Source organism: Lutra lutra, chromosome 6, assembly GCF_902655055.1.
Source record: "Lutra lutra chromosome 6, mLutLut1.2, whole genome shotgun sequence".
Classification (NCBI taxonomy): Eukaryota; Metazoa; Chordata; class Mammalia; order Carnivora; family Mustelidae; genus Lutra; species Lutra lutra.
Genome location: NC_062283.1, coordinates 22,051,528 through 22,070,997, shown reverse-complemented (window position 1 = coordinate 22,070,997; position 19,470 = coordinate 22,051,528). Strand labels below are relative to the sequence as shown.

The 19,470-nt window shown below is 39.4% G+C and overlaps 1 protein-coding gene across 2 annotated transcripts in view; it reads left to right on the top strand.

Moving 5' to 3' along the window:
* The window catches only part of FARS2 (phenylalanyl-tRNA synthetase 2, mitochondrial), a 408,295-nt gene that overhangs the window by 28,147 nt on the left and 360,678 nt on the right, over positions 1-19,470 (top strand). For both annotated transcript variants that reach the window (XM_047732052.1, XM_047732053.1), the window contains exon 3: positions 13,685-13,844. In XM_047732052.1, coding sequence (XP_047588008.1) covers positions 13,685-13,844 — 160 coding nt within the window. The remainder of the gene's footprint in view (positions 1-13,684; positions 13,845-19,470) is intronic.

Below are 19,470 nucleotides of genomic sequence, written 5' to 3'. Positions count from 1 at the left end.
TAAAAGTACTAAGGAGTCTTTAATAACTTTTAAGCATGAGAGTGATGTAATCAAGTTGGTATTTTAGAAAAATAAGTGTGCGGGTTAGCCCATGGAATGGAGCAGTGTTGGTAGCATTGGACATGAGGAGACTAGTTAGAAGATTATTTATAACCATCTGAGAGAAAACCAATGAGGGCCAAGCCAAAGAAACAACAGGATGACAGATGAGAAAGAATGGACTTGAAAGATGTTAAGGAGGTAGAATTAACTGGATTTGGGGGCTGCATATGGGGAAGTGAGGGAAAGGTAAAAGTATTTGATCTGCTTTCTTGGTCCCTTTCCCGGAGTTTGGGATGACAGGAGGAGAAACAGATATTGGGGTTGGGGTCAGGAGAGCTAGCTGAGTTTGGAGTACGTCTATGGGGGAGGATTTGCAGATGGCATTGTTCAGTTGGCAGGTGCTTGGATGTGTTTGTGCCCTGTCATGGTTGCCTTGGATGGAGGTGGAGATTTACGATCTGTGGCTGTAGTTGCTGCTAAGAGTTTGGCTGCAGTCATCTAGGGGAGCATAAGCAGAGTCTGAAGTGTACAAAGCTGAAAATGAGGCTTGTGGAACGCTAATATTTAGTGATAGGAAAGGTAGGAAAGGGAAGCTGTGAAGAAGAGCAAGAAAGAGTGACCAGCTGTCTTGGGAAGAGGAGAGCGGTTTGTAGTAGCATGACACAGGATGAGAGAGAGCTTTGTGTCTTTTGTGGACTGTTTAAAGGGAGGAGTTGAGTATCTGTACTGAGGCGAAAGAGCCAAAAAAGAATAAAGGAAGAGATGTGGGATGATTTCTAAGTAAGAACTTTGAGGAGGCAGAGAGTGATTGGGCTAAGGTATGTTCAAATCACTGCAAATCACAGAGGAAGACACTCCAGTCCACTCTACTGCCCTCCCTTCCACTTCCCTCTCTTTCCCTCCCCTCCCCCCCCCTCTTCTTCCATCCATCCATCCTTTCTTCCTTCCTCTCTCTCTCTCTTTTTAAACTGAGATAGACATGAAGGACTGAAGGTTGACTGCAAGGAAAATGCATTTGTAAGTGGGAATAGAGGGGCTTTCCTCTCTGATGACTTGTCTTTTTCAGTTAAGATGGAAAGGTCAGGGCGCCTGGGTGGCTCAGTGGGTTAAGCCGCTGTCTTCGGCTCAGGTCATGATCTCAGGGTCCTGGGATTGAGTCCCACATCGGGCTCTCTGCTCAGCGGGGAGCCTGCTTTCCTCTCTCTCTCTCTCTGCCTGCCTCTCTACCTACTTGTGATCTCTGTCTGTCAAATAAATAAATAAAATCTTTAAAAAAAAAAAAAAAGATGGAAAGGTCATTCCCCCCCCACCCTTACCCTGGGCAGAAGTAGTGTAGGTGAGACAGTCACCTTCTAGGAGTGACATACCTGATTAGTTTCTGAAGTTGACTAGAGAGAACAGCTAATACTTTCTCCAAGGTTCTGTTCTTGACTCAGCACATGCCTATAGAGGCAATTCTAAATTCATCAGGTAGTTAAGGAGACATGCACAAGCACCTGCTGTGTTCAGGGCATTTGTGATGATGGTATTAATTCCTGAGGTTACATTGTCACGTAGAGTCTTTCCTGTTGCTCCTCAGTTGGTTACAGATCGAGGTAGCCTGTCTTCTTTCACAGCAACAGTTTGGAATATTGCTGTTTGGGCATTAGTCTCACTTTAGCATGCTGATGTCGAGTCTGTGGTCCCTGTATTCAATTTTGTAATAAGCTTTTTGTTTTAGAATATTTCTAGGTTTTATAGAAAAATTGCAGACACGATACAGAGTTCTGTGTACCCCATACCCAGTTTCCTCTGTTATTGTCATCTTACATTAGTATGGTATATTTGTCACGAGTAGTGGCCCTATTTTTATATATTATTACCTATATTCATTTTTGCTTATTTCCAAGCCTTCTTGCTGTGGCCTTTTCAATTATCTTTGGCAGGGGGAGGAATACTTGTCTACTGATAATTCAGAAACTTGAGATGAACAAACAGTTTGAGTGTTCTCTCCATTGTGTTTTGGGGGTTGTCTTATCTTAAACCCTACTTCTAAGGCATCTGAGTGGTGTGGTCAGTTAAGCATCTGACTCCTGGTTTCGGCTCAGGTCGTGATTTCAGGGTCATGAGATCGAGCCCTGCATGGGGCTCTGCCCTCAGTCTGGAGTGTGTTTAAGACTCCCTCTCCCTCTCCCTTTCCCCCATGCCTACTCTCTTTCTCCCTAATAAAAAACAAAAACAAAACTCTACTTTTTATCTCCTTGAAAAGTCATACAATTAAGGAGGTGAAGAAGACTACAAAGAAAAATAAATATCAACTGGTATCAGTTATGTGTCTCTAATTTGTGTCCCTTATGACACATAAGGGAGAACAAAGAGAGGTTTTTGTTGTTGTTGTACAGATTGTGTACCATTGCCAGTGGTAACAGTTCCCTATCCTCTTTGCCTGTCGATGGCACTGATTTTATACTGGCCTGTAGTTTTGGAACTACACAATTTGGAATAAAAAAAGTCTCTCTGGTCAACATTACGTCTGTGTTCACTGATCTGCTCTCTGTTTTCACCTCCTGCTCAGCAGAACACAGAACTAGAAGCCTGTCTTCGTTCCTCTAAGAGGCCCATCATAACAAAGTCATTATGAAAGGTGTGGAATTTGCTGATGATTTTGTAAGAAGGAGGAGAGCATTTGTATCATATAATCTGCAATGCAGTCATTCCAGAAAACTTCCGGGTCCCTTTTCCTGTTGTCAGTGGAGAGGTAGTGTTCTGAGCCATTCCTTGGTGTAGAACTTAGTTCTCTAGAACCCCCTTCCCAGCTCCAGGCAAGTTCAAAATCCATCAGAAAGAAATCCTCTTTGTCATGCAGAGCTATTTAATTACTATCTCATATTCCGTGGGCACCTTTGGGGTTTCACTTTCTCACCCCCGCCATTCTTATTGCCATCTCCTCCCCCCAACTGCCAAAGAATTCTCTTTACTTGTTACTCCAAGGCTATTATTTTTTTACTCCCCTGCCTGCCTCTAATTAATCTGGTAATCTTTTGAGTCAGATCCTGTCCAGTAGAGTCATACAGCTGAATGAAACAGTTTAAAAAATGTCAACTTGCAGAGCTATTTTATGATGTCCTTCTGAAACAGCAAGTCCGCAGAGTGAAATGTCCTTTGGACGCTCTCATTGAGATCTGAAAGCTCCTCCTCCTCTCCTCTTCCTTCTCTTCTGGCTCTGCCTCCTCTCTCTTTTTCCTTCTCCTTCTCCTTTCACTTCCTCCCTATGAAAGTGCTGGTTTTCATATCCTGAATTTATAGCTATATCCTCGTTTCTCTCTCGTTCTCAGCCTTTCTACTGGAACTGTTTTATCTGGTTGTGTCACTTGGCAATACTTTCCCATTAACACAATCTTGGGTTATATGTTCACTACTTGTATGTGTTTCTTGGGCCTGCATTTGCTCTTGTGCAGAGCAAGAATGCTGTCCCTGAAGGCTTTAGACTTCTACTCTATGACCTCAGGCAAAGGTAGACTTAGGAGCCTAGAATGAGCTGAATTAGTGGCTGATGGGTATACCTGCTGGTCAAAACTTCAAGTGCTATTCAAATGACCTTATCATACTTGTTTTAATATTCCAGTACAGAAGTGCTTTGTAACTCGAACATATTATATCTGTTTCAGATAAGGTTTTCTCAGTGCTGCCTTGATGCTACTAATACAGTTTCATGTTCCAGTACTTTCTTAGCTTGTTTGGATTATTCAGAGAACGAGCCTAATTTTTTCTTCGACCCTGAGGTCAGGCTCGGCTTGACCCTTCGGCAGGAAAGGTAGAATTACTTCAGCTTTAAGAGGAAGCCCAAAAGCACAGCTCTCATGCAACCCACATGCTTAACATGTCCTTGTCGGATGCCTTTGAGGGACCTTGCCTTTGTGAGCCCCTGGCCACCCAGGGGCTCCTTGAACGAAGGTTTTTTTGGATTATTTTCTATGCTGTTCCATCTCTCGGGGTGTTATACCGCACACAGCAATATCATGAGTCTGTGCCTTTCCTTTCTGGAGGGTCTTTTCTGAACCACTTTTGGATTTGAGCCTCATTTCTTCTGCTTTCTCACCTCCATGAGGATCCTTTATTTGTTAATGCCGAAGCCCTTCGGTTCCACCTTTCCACTACTCTTTTCATCTGGTTCTGTTCTTTCCTTTAGGGTTGAGGTAACCCGCATCCAGCTCGGGTGTCATAATAGACGCCACAGGAATGTCCATCTCCCTCCGCTCGATGCTGCCTTTGGAAGTGTACGTGGCCTCCGCCGCCCATTGCCTTCCCGTTGACGAGGCGGAACACTGTGCAAGCTCCGTTTGGTTCCAAAGCAGTGCCCCCCACATATCTGTCCACACGGATGCACTTACACATATTCACGCATTTGAAAGGCAAACCTTAATTATATTTTGAGAGATTTGTGGGACTTCGCACACTACTAATGATTTAATTAGAATAAACCGTCACTGTTTTATATAGGATTCCTGAAGCCGTGTTGGTGCGTGAAATTGTGGCAGCTCCTATCTGTTCCCATTTTATATTCAGTTCCTAACCCTATGCCGATCCATCATACTCTGTAGATTCTTGCTACATGGAAGACAAAGAGATGACCGTAGACACACCGTCATGGAAATTACCACGGAAACTGGAAAATGGGTCCGTGAGTCAGATTTTGGTTTGAATTTAGACTCCACCACTTACTGTGTAAGTGGGAAGTGACTTAACTTCTCTAAGTCTCAGATTTCTTATCTGAGAAATGGGACAATAATAAGGATTATGAGGATTCAGTGGAGACACACAGTAAGTAAGGTAAGCACGCAGTAAGGCAGTAAATACACTGAATGATCCAGAACTGACAGCCACCGGTAGGTAGTGCAAGCAGCAGCAGCAGCAGCAAAATTTGTTGTAGGGTCATTTTATCTTTCACGGGAACTCAGAGACATGTGGGTATTTAGCATTACTATGAAAGGTAGGCTATATAGATGAAACCAATGATCAGTGGATACTTTTTATTTTTTTTTTAAGATTTTCTTTGTTTGAGAGAGAGAGAGCAAATATAGAGGGACAGGGAGAAGCAGACTCCCTGCTGAGCAGAGAGTCTGACGTGGGGCTCCATCCCAGAACCCTGAGATCATGACTTGAAGTAAAGGCAGACACTTAACTGACTGAGCCACCAAGGAGCCCGCAATGGATATCTTTAAATGGCTGAAGAGAAGAACTACTGCTTTAGCACCCGCAGAGCAGTCCTGAATAACTCCATCCTGCTATCATCCAATCCCCCTGTATATGTGGCCACTTACGATTTCACGTAGATATATATTATTCTTCTGACCATTTGCTTTTTAAATGTGTGTTTAAAAATCTGGAGCATTTTGAAAAATCCCTTTGACTCTCTAAATTTTAAATTTAATTGGGTTTTGCAATTCACTTTTAGTTTTGAGCCTGATTAGAATTAATTTCTCACATTCATTCTTTTCTCATCTGTAAACAACTTGCCCTGGCTTTTGTAAGCAATTGCGGTAGTGGTGGAATTTGGTGTTCTGGGTCATTTGGGTTTGTGCAAGGATACTTAAGAAAATGTCAGAGAAATAGAAGAAATCCTAGTAGAAAAACAAATGACATAGCCTATTAATGCAGTTAATGGAAGACAAGTTTAATTTCATTAACAGTGGATATCTCTCAAACATAAAGCTAAGGGAGATGCAGCCACTTAAAGGTCCCTGAAATCAGGGGTAAGCTGAGTGTTTTTATCCCAGCGTGGTGGCTAATTGGCTCAGTGATCTTAGCTTCTGGGATCTTTCCCTCTCTGGATTTCATTTTCTTAATTTGGATTTGGTTTTGTTGATCTGTAAAGTCTCTTCCAATTCCAGTATTATATTTACTCTAGAAATAATAGCTGATTTGTTCATATGGTTTTATTCTTCTGTGTTGTATTGTGCAGACAGCCTTACAAATTATTGCTTTTCTTTCTTTGAGAGTTTTCCAAACTTGAGTCATTAGTGTATGTTACAAGTATTTTTTGGTTATACTTCTGTCTTGTATATACTATTAGATATTAATAATTTTTAAAAAGTAGTCTTAAAGTCACTGAAATCTTTTCCTTAGCATTGTCCTAAACTCTGCTATCTCTGAAGTTATGGGTTTGATATGGGAGTGACATATTTTTCTAGTAGACAATTAAGCTAATACATAACTATTAAAATAATATATTTACTTATATATCTCCCTAAATCTCAAAAGAATATATGCTGCTTTTAGGGAACCATTGGCGGGTTTTGGGTTTATTATGTCAAACATCCCTCCCCTAGCATTTTTGATATGTTTTTTGTACCTGCATGGACATACCAGTGTTCTGATTGACCTTTTAAAACTAGGTTGGCCACAGTGAATAATTGAAACCTTTAGTGCCCAAATAGACTCCCAGAATTATGATATGCTAACTGTGAAAGCTTGGGCAAGACACTCTGAAAGATTCATATTCCACCTGTGTAAAGTGTTCATTGTGGAGTGGGAGGATTTGTGGGTGATGGTGGGGAGGTTCTTATGACAAATGGAAAGGGATAATGAATGGATGAACAAAGTGCTCTTTAAAAAATAATAATACAGGGCGCCTGGGTGGCTCAGTGGGTTAAGCCGCTGCCTTCGGCTCAGGTCATGATCTCAGGGTCCTGGGATCGAGTCCCATATCGGGCTCTCTGCTCAGCAGGGAGCCTGCTTCCCTCTCTCTCTCTCTGCCTGCCTCTCTGTCTACTTGTGATCTCTGTCTGTCAAATAAATAAATAAAATCTTTAAAAAAAATAATAATACACCTTACAAGTATGAGGTATGATTCATATTACCAACAAGAACATGAGAGTTGGAGAAGGGCACTTTCCTCCTTTGTGAGCACACACTCTGGGGCTGTCATCTTGTGGAACACCAGAGAACAGTCAGGGGGCTCATCTTTCATCTGTGCAACAGCAAATTTGTTGAATGTGTTATGGAAGGACCATGACTGCTGAGACGTCCTTGAGCTTTGTGTTCTATTAGGTTGAGAGAATATTTACTTTAGTTTTTGTTTTCCTTAGTTTTGCCCCGTGAATACCAGGAAAATTACTATATTGGACTACATCTCTGACTTTAGGCTCTGAATTTCCACATGATCAAGTATCTCTTGTGTGTTTGGGTGGAAATTTGAGAAAGGATTCCATTTGTTCCTGGTAACAATTTAATGACATTGGTGTTCCAGAATGAGGGGAACATAAAGCCAATATAATACATGTATACACAATGTTACAGTAAAGCCACATGGATATTACTGTTCACACAGAACCTAAATATCCAATTAAGAAATATCTAATTGGATGGCATTGATGAGAAATACGCTGTTTTTTGTTGTACCGTTTGTAAATGACATGAAGCAGGACCATTTGTTTTTACCTCCAAGTGTCACTTTGAAATATTTGTATTGTTAATACATAAGTCAGTATTTATTCTTTATTTATTACTATTTTTTAAAGATTTTATTTATTTATTTGACAGAGAGAGGGCGCACACCAGTAGGCAGAGAGGCAGGCTAGGGGAGGAAAAAGCAGACTCTGCTGAGCAGAGACCCTGACACAGGGCTTGATCCCAAGACCCTGGGATCACAAACTGAGCAACCATTTAAGGACTCAGTCATCCAGATGTCCCCAAAAGTCAGTTTAAAAAAAAATATTTTATACATTCATTGTCCTTAAGTAACAGTGGTATAAAAGGATTCTTTCTTGTATTGCTCATTAATTTTTTGACCTTTGAAGTCATTTTGATATTTGGAGTGGTGCAGAAAGCATATTTGATATTTGGAGTGGTGCAGGAACCATATTTGATATTTGGAGTGGTGCAGGAACCATATTACATCTTCTGAAGGGTGTGATCTTCATCTGGCGCTCTGGTTTTTGTGGTTACCACCCAGAGAGCAATCATTTGGTAGCCTGTCTTTTGCGGCCAGTGGGTCTTGTGGTCATGGGTTTAACAGGACAGTAGCAAAGAAAGAAACAATCCTTACCTGGCTGTCCTCCTACCTCCCAGTCTTCCCTTGAAAGAGGTGTATTTGTATACTTTGAAAGTTGCAACCTTACAGTCTGGCTTCTCATCATCTGAGATGACTGAGATCCTCCTCTTTTGGTCAGTGACAGGTGTTGTAACACCCTCAACTACTGGGAGTCATGAAGAACAAAGAAGGCTGCTTGGAAAATCACAAAAATTTGAGAAACAGCCTAGAGCTGGGGCAGGGTTGAAGGATAAGATTCACCTCCTACACAAGGCCACTCCAAAAACAGTTCTTTTATCTAATGCACAGAAGCCAACAAGAGAGTTTGGAAAATGAAGACAGAGAAGAGTATGTTCTAGATGAAAAAACAGGATAAAACCTCAGAAAAAGACCTTAATGAAATAAGAGATAAACAATTTACCTGAGAAGGAGTTCAAAGTAATAGTCATAAAGATGCTCACAAAGTTAGGAGAACAATGCATAAATGAAGTGAGAATTTCAACAAAGAGAAAATATAGGAAAGTATTGAACAGAAGTCGCAGAACTGAAGAATATAGTAACTGCACACAAAAGTTCAACAGAGGGGTCAACAGCAGACTAGATGAAGCAGAAGAAAGGATTAGTGAACTTTAGTGAACTTAAACACAGGGCAGTGGAACTCATCATGTTGGAGGAGCAAAAAGAAGCTGTCCTTCAGAATTGAAGAAAAGGTAAGAAAAAGCTAAAGCCATCTAAACTGGCTTTAAAATAAATGTTAAAGGGACTTCCTCAAGCCGAAATAAAAAGGTGCTAATTAGTAACAGGGAAACATAAAAAAAAAAAAAAAATCTCGCTGTTAAAGTTAATTATGTAGTTAATTTCAATAATATAATATTGTAGTGTTGGTGGGCTCATCACTTATAAGTCTAGTATGAAGGTTAAAAGACAAAAGTAGTGGGGCGCCTGGGTAGCTCAGTGGGTTAAACCTCTGCCTTCCACTCAGGTCATGATCTCGGGGTTCTGGGATCGAGTCCCGCATTAGGCTCTCTGCTCGGCGGGGAGCCTGCTTCCTCCTCTCTCTCTCTGTTTGCCTCTCTGCCTACTTGTGATCTCTCTCTGTCAAGTAAATAAAACCTTAAAAAAAAAAAAAGACAAAAGTAGTAATACCTATAGCTACAGTAATTTGTTAATGGATACATAAGATAAAAAGCTGTAAATTATTACATTAGAAACATAAATGGGGGGAGTAAAAATGTAGAACTTTAGAATGTGTTCATATTTTTAAGTTGTTATCAGCTTAAAATAAAATTGTTACAACCCTCCTACATTTTATGTAAACCTCTGGGTAACCACACAACAAAAACCTGCAGTAGATATACAAAAGATAAAGAGAAAGGATTCTAAATATACCACTAGGGAAAATCATCTAATCACAAAGGAAGAGAGCAAAAGAAAGGAACAAAGGAATTACAGAACCACTAACAAAATGGTAATAAGTCCATACCTATCAATGATTATTTTAAATGTAAATGTAAATCTTTCAAACAAAAGACGTAGAATGGCTAAATGGATAGAAGAAAACAAGACTCGGGGCACCTGGGTGGCTCAGTCATTGAGCGTGTCTGCCTTTGCTTCAGGACGTGATCCCAAGGTCCTGGGATGGAGCCCCGAGTTGGGCTTCCTGCTCAGTGCGAAGCCTTTTTCTCCCTCTCCCATTCCCCCTGCTTGTGTTCCCTCTTGCTGTGTCTCTCAAATAAATAAATCTTTTAAAAAATATTGTGTAATGTATTATTTTATATTCAGCTTATTTTTTTCTCCACCCGATATATTTTGTTTTATTTTGTTTTTTGCTTTTGAATTAATTTTTTTTACCTTTCAGAAAGGTTCATATTTTTGTTTTAATGATAACTTTTATATTTACATCTTTTTAAAAATGCTCTCATTTCACTATTTTCTTACTTAACTTACTAGTTAGTTTGAAAGGTGGTCTTTAACTACTACCTATCATGTATACAGTAACCAATGGGTATATTCCACTTGCCACAACTTGGTGCCCTCCCCGCTTTCTTCCATTATTTCTGCTTTGTTTTAGTCTCAAGTCTATAATTTTGTGCATTAATGTGTAATTCATCATTAATGTGGTGGATTTTTTTTTTTTGTTGAATATTTCCCAGTTATCTTTTGCTTGAATAAAGTTTATGCTTTGGTGAGTTCTTCAAAAAAAGCCTCATAACTATGAGATTACCATGTTCTTGTGTGCTTACAGTTTTTTCAATAGACCTGATGTGCAAAAGCCAGTGTTGCTGGGTATAAAATTCTTGGTTCATTACTTTACCTTTCTTTTTTTAAAAAAAATTTATTATTATTGAGTTGTTTGCAAATGTGGCTTCATTGTTGCCCTGTTTTGTATGGTGTTTTGAAGAATCTGATGCTACTCTAGTTTCTTTTCCCTTCTAAGTTATTTGATCATTTTGCCTGGAGGCCGAGGGGATTTTTTTCTCTTCATCTTTGAGATCTGATAGTGTTTACCAGGATATATCTTGTGTTTTGTCCTCCCAGGTACATTTCCTCAAGTACTTGTTTTATCTGGTACACCATAGTTCTGGTCTTGTGTTCTGTTTCTCCTCCTTCAGGGACTTCCAATTATACACATGTTATTCCTTCTTTGCATGGCTTCCATTTCTATCACTTTCTCTCTGACTCTTCTTTCTTCACTTCATTGTTCTTTTCTTGGTTGTCTTTCTGCTTTTCTTTAATGCCCAGATTAAGTCTTCACTGAGGCTGTTCTTTCCTGTGTACTTTTTAGCTTAGACTTCCATTCTGAGATAATTTTCTTCTCTTTCCTTCTTGAGTTCAATCAATTTCTTTTCATTTCTTCCTATTTTCCATACATTTTGTTATTAATTTTTGAGTTTCTGACTCAAGCAGTTCTTTATACCATCAAATGCTTGTTTTAGTGTATTTAATTTAGTTTTGAAGTATGTTACCTTCTTCTGCTCTTGCTTCTTGACTTTGTTTTTGAAGAAAAGGGGGAAAAGGCTTAGATTTTCATCAGTTGAGCTATATCGAATGGCATTCTGATTTTGGGAGGGGGGGCAGTAATAACTCTGTGGCTTTGTTTCATTTTCTCTGTTACTTATTGTGGGTTTCTGGTTGTTCAGAAGAATTTGTAGTTGTCTGGTGCCCTCTTCTGTTAGTGCAGCAAAGTGCAGAGTCTTCAGTGGAATTTTTTGTTTTTTGGGGGGATGTTTTTGGTGAGGTGGGGAAGGGATGATTTTTTAAATCCTCTAAGTTTTTAGGTTGCTTTATTTTATGTAGCCCTAGGTTTCTCTTTTGCTTCTTTACTCCGCCCCACCCAGTTGCCAAGACATGTCTTTCATTATTTTCATCTTTTTCTCTTCCATTGTAAGGATGCCTTTTGAGGACTGACTGTCACTTTTAATTTGTCACGCTGTCCCTGCCTTATAGTCCCTAGTCACATCGCCTAGAATACTTATAGGATTTTCACACTTACAGTCACTTACTCTTTCTGGTGGTGATTTTATTTTATTTTATTTTTTTTTTTTTTAAAGATTTTATTTATTTATTTGACAGAGAGATCACAAGCAGGCATAGAGGCAGGCAGAGAGAGAGGAGGAAGCAGGCTCCCTGCTGAGCAGAGAGCCCGATGCGGGGCTCGATCCCAGGACTCTGAGATCATGACCTGAGCCGAAGGCAGCAGCTTAACCCACTGAGCCACCCAGGCGCCCCTCTGGTGGTGATTTTAGATCAACTTTAATACTTCACTAGTTCCCCTTTTCCTCTCTTTCCTTCAATTTTTCTTAGCTTGCCCTTGCTTACCTCAGAGGTAAAAAGTGGGATGGGAATATAATAGTTCCTTTTCTCTGGGATTTATTTAGCTTGCCTGATTCACTCACTTCCTCCCTCCCTTCCTATCTTCCTTCCTTCCTTGTTTTTTATGTGCAGTCATTTTAAAATGTGGGCATTGTCTGTGCCATGATGAGGGCATGGTATTTAATAATTTTATTTGCTCTTTTTGTTCTTAGTTACTTTTAGAATAGGTGTTGAAAGACATAGACTTTGGCAGCTGCATTGTCTTCAGTTCTCATAGGGCTAATTTGAGTTCTAGGATGGTAGAATCTTTTTCTGAGAAGATTTTGGTTTGATTTTGCTGGGCACTTAGAGGAACTACCAGTTTGTGATTGCCTTAGTCCATTTTCACAGTCTGAGATTCTCTCTCTTGCCCAGGTAATGTGACCCCTAACTTTAAGTCTGTACAAGAATATTGTATTCATCCTTATCATGGGTAAGTCCTTTAGGGATGGGGATGTTTATTTGATAACCCTATTTGGTCAGACACTGTGGACTTTCTTAAGCCTCACTTGCCATGGTAAACTGTCACAACCAGTGTTCAGCTTTTCAGTTGATACATTGGATATGTAAATATTCTTAGTGTTTCTCTCTGGCTTATGCTGGGCTTTTTATTTTTTTCTTTCTGGTTTTGTGCATGGTTTTACACTTTTAAGTAATTCCTCTCTATTGTGTTACTTCTATGCTTTTAAGAATTTTTGTATATTTTAGTAGAGTTATGAGGTCATTTTGTTCTAATTATTTAGCCCAATATTACTAGAAACAGCCACTGACTCATTTTTTAAATTAAAACATTAAAAAAATTATTTCATGGGACATTCGGTGGGAAGAATGATAGATTCATTGGCTCACTTTTCCATCTTGAGTCCTCTCCTAGCAGGTGAAGATCTACTTTGTTGTTAAAGATGGGGATACTTTATTTTAGTGGTAAATAGCTTATGACTAATAACAGATGGGATTAATAATGCTGATTGTGGTGATAATAAAAATTTAGTGCAATGTGCTATGCTTTTCATATTTAATTATCACAAGTTTCTTAATTTATATTAATAAATAATAGAATTAAAGTAATTAAATCAATTTAAAATTAATTTTATTATAAATATTATATTTTATTATATAATATATAAAATAATAATATAAATATTATTATTTTATTATAATTAATTTACTATTAATAAATTAATTTAATTAATTAAAATTAACAGAAATAAATTAATATAATATATATATTCTATTTTATAAATTGTTACCAGAAACTTACCTTATAACATAACACTTGGTCTGTCTTCATCCAGATAGTAAATGGCAAAAATCTGTCTTGAGTCCTATCCTGGGCTTTGGAAATAACAAGGATAAGCAAAGTCCAGAGTGCTTCCTGCCTTCATGGACTTTACAGAATATAATTCTTATTATACCTTCTTACGTATCTCAGGTCACACTATAGGACTCTGTAGGATGGTCAGGAATATAATTTTAGAGTCTGAAATCTTGATTCACTGGTATTTGCACTAGCATTGAGGCTAATGTCTCTTTTGAGGAAGTGCCTGTAAGTTAAGCCAAAGTAAAAAGAGATGAGAAAAGATCAGAACGGTGTTTTTTTAATTCTTTAAGGACTCTCCATTACATGTAGCACAGTGCTAGTACAGACTAAATGAATGTGATTTCAGTATATTCATTGACTAGAAGTCTTAATGGAATTTATTCCCATACCATGTTTTTTCATGTAGGCTGGCCAGGATACTATTTTTATTTATGCATATTATTCCTCTTGGTTTACAGTTATTTGCTGGCATAAAGGATGGAGAAAGTCTACAGCTCTTTGAACAGAGTTCTCGCTCTGCCTGTAAACAAGAGACACACACCATGGAAGCCATGAAGCTCGTTGAGTTTGACCTTAAGCAAACACTTACTAGGCTTGTATCACATATTTTTGGAGACGGTAGGTACTCAAATGCCTTTGCCTTTCTTTGGGGGCTTAAATATTTAACAAATAACATCTTTCTGAAGTCATTAAGGCTAGGTGTGCCTAGATTTTTTTGGTCCACGTTGTGACTTAGTGGTTTTGGTCCGTGAGGTAGAACTTACAGATTTGCTGGTTCATTTCACTTGAGGAGCAGGAGGACATGAAAATGGAATTAGCTTGAGAAAGAAAAATGATTACAACCTTTGATAAGAATGATAATGGATTAAGATCAGTGGGGAGAAAGTCTACAGACTGATTAGTATTATTTTATTACTACTATGTTATCATTAGGTCAGACTTGAATGGATAGGGCAAGATTCTCACCCATGTGAGTTGGCCCAGTGGAAACTTTTGCATGTTGGCATACTGATTACTGCTATCAATATCAAACAAATTAACAGAGAATTTCCTGGAGGAAGAACAATCTTTTTAAGACCTGGATTCTCACTTTAGTCATTTACTCTTTCTTATATCTCCAGGATGATGTTTTTGTCTGTAATGCCTCCTATCCCCTTCACTATTTCTAATTTACTTGAGACAGTATTTTGCTTATTTTTAGAAAGATGTAAAGAGAAGGCTAGGGGATTTAAAAAAAAATCATGACCTGTGGGCACCTGGGTGGCTCAGTGGGTTAAGCCTCTGCCTTCAGCTCAGGTCATGATTCCGGAGTCCTGGGATTGAGCCCTGCATCAGGCTTCCTGATCCTCAGGAAGCTTGCTTCCCCCTCTCCCTCTGCTCCTCCTCACTGCTTGTGCTCTCTCTCTGTCTCTGTCAAATAAATAAATAAAATCTTTAAAAAAAAATCATGACCTATATTTTATTTTTTAACTTATTTTATTTTTTTGAAGATTTAATTTATTTATTTGACAGAGAGAGAGATAGCAAGAGAGAGAGAGAGAACACAATCAGGGGAGGTGGCAGGGAGAGGGAGAAGCAGTCTTTCTGCTGGGCAGGGAACCCAATGTCAGGCAGTTTTGCTGAATCTGGTGCTGGATTTCCCTTATGTGATTATGTTTAATATTTGTATTTGAATAGCATTCAAAATCATGCCTTGAGATGAAGGTTTTCAGGTAGCGAGCGGTTTTCCTTATAAAAAAACATTTCTGCAACATGATTTCTCTGACTATGGTGCCTAACTTATATAATGGGCATGCTCTTGGCCAAGAATTGAGAATCTTAACTTTTGAAAGAGCTGTGAAGTTGCAGCTTCTCTATATCAGACAAACATTTGCTTTATTTTTAAAATGCTATTAGCCTAGACTTTTAGGTTTCAGATTTCATTACAGATCAGAGTCGCTCTTTAATAAATCTTTGAATTCACTTTTTGTTTGTGAGACAGAGTTGCAGAGTTGTGGAATGGCATTGAAGTAAAAAACCAACTAGCTTGGAGAATACATGTTGTTCAGTGCACTAAAGTCTATCTGTGATAAAAAGCCTTTTATTTTTTCTTTCCTTCCAGCCATGAGATTATTTTTAACCCCATTCACACGGTAGCCAAATACCCTGAAAATCGTTTAAGACACCTTCTTGCCTAGCCCCAGCGTATCTTTGCCGTGTGTATTGCCAGGGGAGCCTTCGCCAGGAGGGGTGTGTGAGCCTGTCCCCAGGTGTGTTTGCATGTATAGACCGTCTGCTAAGATGCTTCTCAGGTTGGATGCTAAGCAGGGTGGGAAGGTGAGTCAAACCCAGGTCCATCTTATGAACTAAAAGGGCAAGGGGCTGTGGATCATAGGAAACAGGTGCCATGTGCTCTCCTACAGTTGACGCTGAATCTTAACAACTCCGCAAGACTCTTGGCTGTTTCTTCTGCGCTCGGAACAGAAGTGCCACGTTCCTACTTCCGGCATTTCAGAGGATCGTTTAACTCTTTTTTGGGGGGCGGGGGTGCTAGTTTCTGAGCAGACCTGTCCAGGTACAAACAATCTGGGTGTCATTTAGATTAATAATAGCTTTAATTATGGTGATGACAGTGCTAGAGGTTAGACATTTAACAGTGTCAAAGGCTGCACACAGATTGTTTTGTTTCGACCTGCATCTGTGATTATAATCTCCATTTTTTTTTTAAACGAGGGAACCTCCACACCGAACAATGCAGTGCTGTGATCACACAGCCGGGAAGTATTTGAGGCCCGTTTTCACCCCATTGGTCTGATTTCTGAGCCTAGGTTAGAGGTTAGCTCTTTTGAAAAGATTGAAAGTAATCATTTCAGTAATATTTCGGAGACTGTGGGGTCTACAAAAGCCATGATGTCAAGACAAAAACAAAAACAAACAAACAAAACAAAGCTGGGCGTCTCCCTAGGTGTTCTCTTGTGACTCTCCGCACACTTCTACTCCTATAGCTCGCTGGGGTAGAAAGCCCTCTTTGCTGCATCGTACAGGGTTACATTTTAAATACCAAAGATCATTTAAAACTTCATATTCAGTCTTTCTTTACTTAGCCGATGAGCAGTAACTGCCTCAGCGGGGCTCACAATTATCCAGCGATTCATTTTATATTTGTTTTTATGGTCTAAGCCTGCTTTCCACTTTTTTGATGTTGTTGTTATTAGTATCATCTTCCTTTGTTCTTGAAAAGCAAAATTAAAAATCAGAACACACTGTTTCCTTGTGGCAATTTGTTGTTATTACAGCTGCTTTAGTTTTGTTTTTTTTTTTTCCCCTGCCTCTCCAAAGCAGGTTTATTATTTTCTGCTAACATTTCAATTGCGCCAGCATCCTAAGGCTGAGCGAGGTCACCAGTTTAGAATTAGAAATAAAATAACCCTTTAGACTGTTTTCATGCTTGTGGCATTCGCTGCCATTTTTAACGTTTCTAAATTGTTTCCCCAATATTTTATATCCTATTTGGCAGATCGTTTCTTTCAGAGCAACTAAGGTGGGGGTTTAGGATTTCTAACATTTTAGTTTCACTTTCTTTCCTTCAGGATTTACAGCCCTTCTTTGGCACAGTCTTGCTAAACACTGGACTTTCCATTTAGAAGGCATTGGCCTCATAGCACAGTTTAGATGAGCTAGTCTGATGGAGAAACGGACTGTCATCCTCTGCTGTTGACTAGATATGTTGCCGTGGGCAGGTCAGGTCTCCTACCTTTTGTTTCAAATAAAAAAAAAGACCTGTCATGGCTATTGAGGTGCATGTCCCAGGATTCTCTCCAAGGACCCTGGCTGTTGGGAGTGCAGATGGCTTCCAGCTGTCGGTTCCTTTGGGAATTGCCTTAACTGGGGATTCCCTCCTTGCTCAGGAGCATGGTTTTCCCAGGGCTGCCCACATCTAAAGAGTGGTTGTGGCAGAAATATAAGGGGCCAGCATTTGACCCACCACCCTGCCATGCTGCCATGATATTAGGCCACAATGCCAGGAGCCCATTTTGGGGCAGTTTTGATGGGCTAAGTTACAGAGCTGTGATGAGGTTAAGGCTTTGTTGGGCCTGATTGCAGCTCATTGACTGTTCCTTCTGCCCCAAACTGTTGTCACCTTCTTCCTCCGTAGTTGTTGGTATCTCCAAAATAACCTTCTTATCAACCCAGCCTACATATGGTCCCATCCAACAGAAATATTCTAGGGCTCTGTATTGTGAATGTTGTCCTGGTCAAGATAAATCAGTTGGTAATGGTAATGAAGATCCCTTGTCTTCCATATCTTTTCACATTTTTTTTCTATCAATACTTGTTAATATAAATTAAGTGAAAGTAGTTGAGAATAACAATTGGGTTTATAGTTGTTAATTCTACTTTGTTCCTAAAACTGAATCAAATTAAAAAAATTTTTTAAAAGATTATTTATTTATTTGTCAGAGAGAGAGAGAGAGGGGCAGCATAAGCAGGGGTAATGGGAAAGGGAGAAGCAGGCTTCCCACGGAGCAAGCAGCCCAATGTGGGCCCCGATCCCAGGAAACTGGGATCATGACCAGAGCCGATGGCAGATGCTTAATGACTGAGCCACCCAGGCACCCAAATTTTAAAAATTTTAAGCATGTTACTTTAATTATTTTTATTTTTTATTTTTTTTATTTTTTATTATTTTTTTAAAAGATTTTATTTATTTATTTGACAGAGAGAGATCACAAGTAGACAGAGAGGCAGGCAGAGAGAGAGAGAGAGACGGAAGCAGGCTCCCCGCCGAGCAGAGAGCCCGATGCGGAACTCGATCCCAGGACCCTGAGATCATGACCTGAGCCGAAGGCAGCGGCTTAACCCACTGAGCCACCCAGGCACCCCACTTTAATGATTTTTAAATCCGCTTGTTTGGGCTGTCTGGTGTCTGATATGGAAAGGGTTGTGTTTCTCAGAGTACTCCTAGGAAGTTAATTAGCAAGGCACTTGTTGCCTTTGGCCAGTGCTGAGTTGCCTGGCTGACTGGGGCTTGGATGTTTTCTAAGCAGGCTGCACTTATAATAAAAACTGGCTGACATGGTCAACTACTATGAGTCTTAGGATCACTAGCTATGAAATGGGGATATGGAGTAACTTGTGTTGTATCCACTAGGAGTGTTAGGGGAAATCCAACATCACCTAGAATCAGGTGGAAAGAGACTTAAGACAGTTTTTTTTTTTTTTTTCTTATATGTCTGGTAGATGGAGAAAATTTATTTTATAGTTGACATTTCTGGCCAAAGGAATTGGTACAAGGAAACCTATTGGGAGAAAGCTTGAGATAGCCATGATTGAATTGAGCTGGAATATTTTTAAGGAGCCTAGAAAAGTCCACAATTCTGTGATGATTGGGCAGGGGCTAGGGAACAGGTTCCCTACTCTAGATAAATAGGATGTTGAAATTGCTTGGGGTTTTATGTAAATGAAATAAAATTATTGGACCTTGAGGTACAGTGAAAAAAGTACTTAAAATTTTAGGGATACTATAATCAAGGTGACTAACGTGCTAGGAACTGCACCTGTTACTTAGTGTTTCTGCTTGTAGGTGGTTGATATATAGGCAACCAGGAAAACATTAAGATTTATGGGAGAGGGAAAGTTCCTTCTCTACCTTTTAGGTTCATAGAAAGCTCAAATTCTTGCTTCATTTACTTCACTTCTCCTCTGGCCTCTCTTGTAACTCTAGCTCTGTCAGGAAATGGATAATCAACACCAGTCTAGTTATCTAAACTCTGTTATCAACCGCTCTAATTCCTTTGCACCCTTGACTTTCTCTGCTTTCTTGATAAAGACCTAACCTTGAATTGATACCCAGATTAACTCTTTCTGCTTCTCCCTGGTCAGCTCACCACAGGTCTCTTTCTCAGTGATGCCAGAGCACTCCCATCTCACCTTCCCTTCCTGTTAGAGGAGAAGCTTGTCTGTTGCACTAAGAATGATCAGGTGACTAGGTGTGAACTTCATGCGTATTTGGCCTCTTGATCTCATTCTTAGATTCCCGCTCCATCATTTTCTCTTAGAACCATGTTTCCTTAATTATATGTTATTTCAGTGTTGATTCTTTTTTCTCCTTCTTTGTTTCCTTTTGAATAGTTTCCATTGCTCTATCTTCAAGTTCAGCAATTATTTTTTTCTGCAATGTCTAATCTGCTGTTAATTCCAGCCAGTGTTCCTTTCTTATTCACTCCATTTGTTTCAGTTAGGGTCTTTTTAATATCATTTTTGT